This window comes from Choloepus didactylus, chromosome 4, assembly GCF_015220235.1.
Source record: "Choloepus didactylus isolate mChoDid1 chromosome 4, mChoDid1.pri, whole genome shotgun sequence".
Taxonomy (NCBI): domain Eukaryota; kingdom Metazoa; phylum Chordata; class Mammalia; order Pilosa; family Megalonychidae; genus Choloepus; species Choloepus didactylus.
Genome location: NC_051310.1, coordinates 151,388,900 through 151,392,078, shown reverse-complemented (window position 1 = coordinate 151,392,078; position 3,179 = coordinate 151,388,900). Strand labels below are relative to the sequence as shown.

Here is a 3,179-nt window from a genome sequence, read left to right as displayed (position 1 = left end):
GTGGAGAGGAATTAATGCATTGCAGAGTTTCATAAAAATAAGTTTAGATTTGGATTTCAAATATGTGAAACATTTCATATGGTTTCATTGTTTCTAATTTACATGCCCATTGCTTACTTTCTCCCTATCTGAGTCTATCAAACATAAAATTGAGCAAACAAACATATCTTAAAGGAATCTCTTAATACAGAGGATATTTGGCAATTTTAAGAGGGGTAGGATAGCTCTAGTTAAATGCTAATTGGAGTAAATATGATTTCTCTATTCTTTGTAGCCATATTATGAAAAAAGTGAATTGAAGAAATGGAACCTGCAAATTATACCAGGGTGTCAGAGTTTGTTCTCACTGGCTTATCCCAGGCTCAAGAGGTGCAGCTAGTCCTATTTGTTATATTTCTATCCATCTATTTGTTCATCCTTCCAGGGAATGTCCTTATCATTTGCACTATCAGGCTTGACCCCCAGCTGTCTTCACCCATGTATTTCCTGTTGGCTAATGTAGCCTTCCTTGATATTTGGTACTCCTCCATCACAGCCCCTAAAATGCTAGGAGACTTCTTTGTGGAGAGGAAGATAATTTCCTTTGGAGGATGCATTGCACAGCTCTTCTTGCACTTTGTCGGAGCCTCGGAAATGTTCCTGCTCACAGTGATGGCCTTTGACCGCTATGCAGCTATCTGCCGCCCCCTCCACTATGCTGCCATCATGAATCGACGTCTCTGCTATATCCTAGTGGCTGTCTCCTGGCTGGGTGGCTTCATCCATTCTATAATCCAGGTGCTTCTCATTGTTCAGCTTCCCTTCTGTGGGCCCAATGAGTTAGACAGTTACTTCTGTGACATCACACAGGTTGTCCGGATTGCCTGTGCCAACACCTTCCTGGAGGAGTTAGTGATGATCTTTAGCAGTGGTCTGATCTCCGTGGTGTTCTTCATTGCTCTGCTAATGTCCTATGCCTTCCTCCTGGCCATGCTGAAGAGAAACTCAGGTGAGAGTACCAGTCGCGCCATGTCCACCTGCTATTCCCACATCACCATTGTGGTGTTGATGTTTGGGCCATCCATCTACATTTATGCACGCCCATTTGACTCTTTTTCTCTAGATAAGGTGGTGTCTGTGTTCCACACTGTGATATTCCCTTTACTTAATCCTATCATCTACACAGTGAGAAACAAGGAATAAAGACAGCCTTGAGGAAGTTGGTCAGCAGATATATTTTATGTAAAGAGAAGTGAAAGAATAATGGTATATTCTATAGTCCTCTTGGGGATCACTGTCCTCAGGTAGAAAGCATTTACAGTGTTAATAATTTTGCTTTCACTACCTCCTTTCACCTGAGTTCTTCAAATCCCACTATATTTTTCCTGGTTTTGGTAAAAAAAAAAAAAAAAAAAAAAAAAAACCACAAAGATGCAAAAAGTTTCTCAAATTCATCCTGAAATTTCTTGCAGGTCATTATAAAAATTTAGGATATAATAATGGCCTGCCAAAACACACATTTCAGTAACAATTTATTAAGTAACTACCCTCAGAGAAGCTCTTGATGTCAGGAGAATGTGTACTGAGAGATGCAGTAAAAATAAATAAGATGTGGGATGCATTTCCACTATGAATATGAAGAAGTAAGTGTGTCCAGTATATGAATGTGACTAGCTTCAAATGACCAAATTAAATATTTTGATAGGTCAGGTGACTCCATAACTAGCTCCTTAAACAATTGTATGCAGTAATAACAGTAACTATAATAACAGCAAATGTATTCAGCCTGACACCTTCTAAACACTTTGTAATCTTGAGCCAGTGGGATGGTGTTTGATAAACCACCTTCCTGGATCCAGAAGAACAGGTTGTCTATTTTATCTTTTATCTCTTCCTCTTCCAGGAATTAATGATGGAAACTGAGGATTCAATTGTACATGCAATTTGTACTCATATTTCAGGTGGTAGCTACTCAACAGTATTGGTGACAGTAAAGAGTGTTCCAAATTCTGGAAAAATGTTTATGAATTCAGGGCTGAGTGTAGTTTGGTTACTCCATGAGAGCCTTCTCTTTTTCTAGAGGCAGTGTCCAGCCAGCTAGAGGTTTTCATAGCCAGTTTCTACTTACATCTCCCGGGATCAAAGCAGCCTTGGGGAAAGGGATTTTAGGGTAGCTAGGTTGGCAGACATCCAGCTGTATGATTTTTAAAAATAATTATTGTCTCTTTTTGTCACTTTTGTGGGTTGTCTCTATTTGCTTATTCTTCCTCTTGTGCTTAAATTAAATTGGCAGGGTGCTGGTTTTGTTAGCACTGTCATTCAGAGTTTTTTCTCATTAATCCATTTTTTAGGACACCTGCAAAAGATTGGTAAGCATTGAGTCCCATGATCTTCTAGTCAACTAGTAATTAGTGATCAATTTCTTATTCCCTGACACCAGGAATCCAATCACAGACCATGCTTCAGAATGTAAACATTAGATTTAAACATTTGAGTTCATAGAATATGTTTATTTACTTAAATTTTCAGTTGAAACTAGGGAGTCTATCCATCAGATCGCTGGAGCACTGAATGTGCACTGAGCTTTAGTCTTTCGCTTTATTTTTTGAGACAGTATTTGTAGATACTGGGGGGAAAAGATTCCTGTTAACATCAGGAATGAATAATGAATGATCAGAACATCCCAGAGTTATTATTTATCTGTAGAGTTTTTGTTATTAATTGTTTTGGGCCCACAGGATGGATTGGTGGTTCTTCTTTGGCAAAGTTTCTTCTTTGCCTTGGGAATATTTCCCTATGACAACCTTCTTCCATCTTCAATGGCACTGTGACTTCTCTTCTAGGAATTTAAAGGTATGGATTGGAGTTATGATTCCTGAATTTTGAATTGACTTCCCATCACCTAGAAATGAATAAAATAGTAGACTTCGCTGATATTTTGCCATTAAGCATTAATATCTAAAATACAAAGGATATACATATAAATAATAAAAATGGTGACATTTCATGACATTTTGGATTTCATGTCACCTTATTGTCATCTCTCCATTTATGAACGAGTCAGGTTCATATTCGTTTTGTCACCTATCCTTCTGAGAAGGAGACCATTAACTTGATATAATATTCAAACACCAGTGTACTGCTGCTACGGAGGAACATTTGTTGAAAAAATTTCAGTAGGAATAAAAAGAAAAAAATCA

General features: G+C 38.0%; 1 protein-coding gene across 1 annotated transcript; it reads left to right on the top strand.

Moving 5' to 3' along the window:
* Positions 1-303: 303 nt before the first annotated feature.
* LOC119533452 (olfactory receptor 4M1-like) lies at positions 304-1,182 on the top strand. Its single transcript, XM_037835489.1, has one exon. The coding sequence runs from the start codon at positions 304-306 to the stop codon at positions 1,180-1,182; it is 879 nt and encodes a 292-aa protein (XP_037691417.1).
* Positions 1,183-3,179: the final 1,997 nt, after the last annotated feature.

What these genes read in the sequence shown, in the direction of transcription:
- LOC119533452 (XM_037835489.1), top strand. Translation starts at nt 304, where the DNA reads ATGGAACCTGCAAATTATACCAGGGTGTCAGAGTTTGTTCTCACTGGC.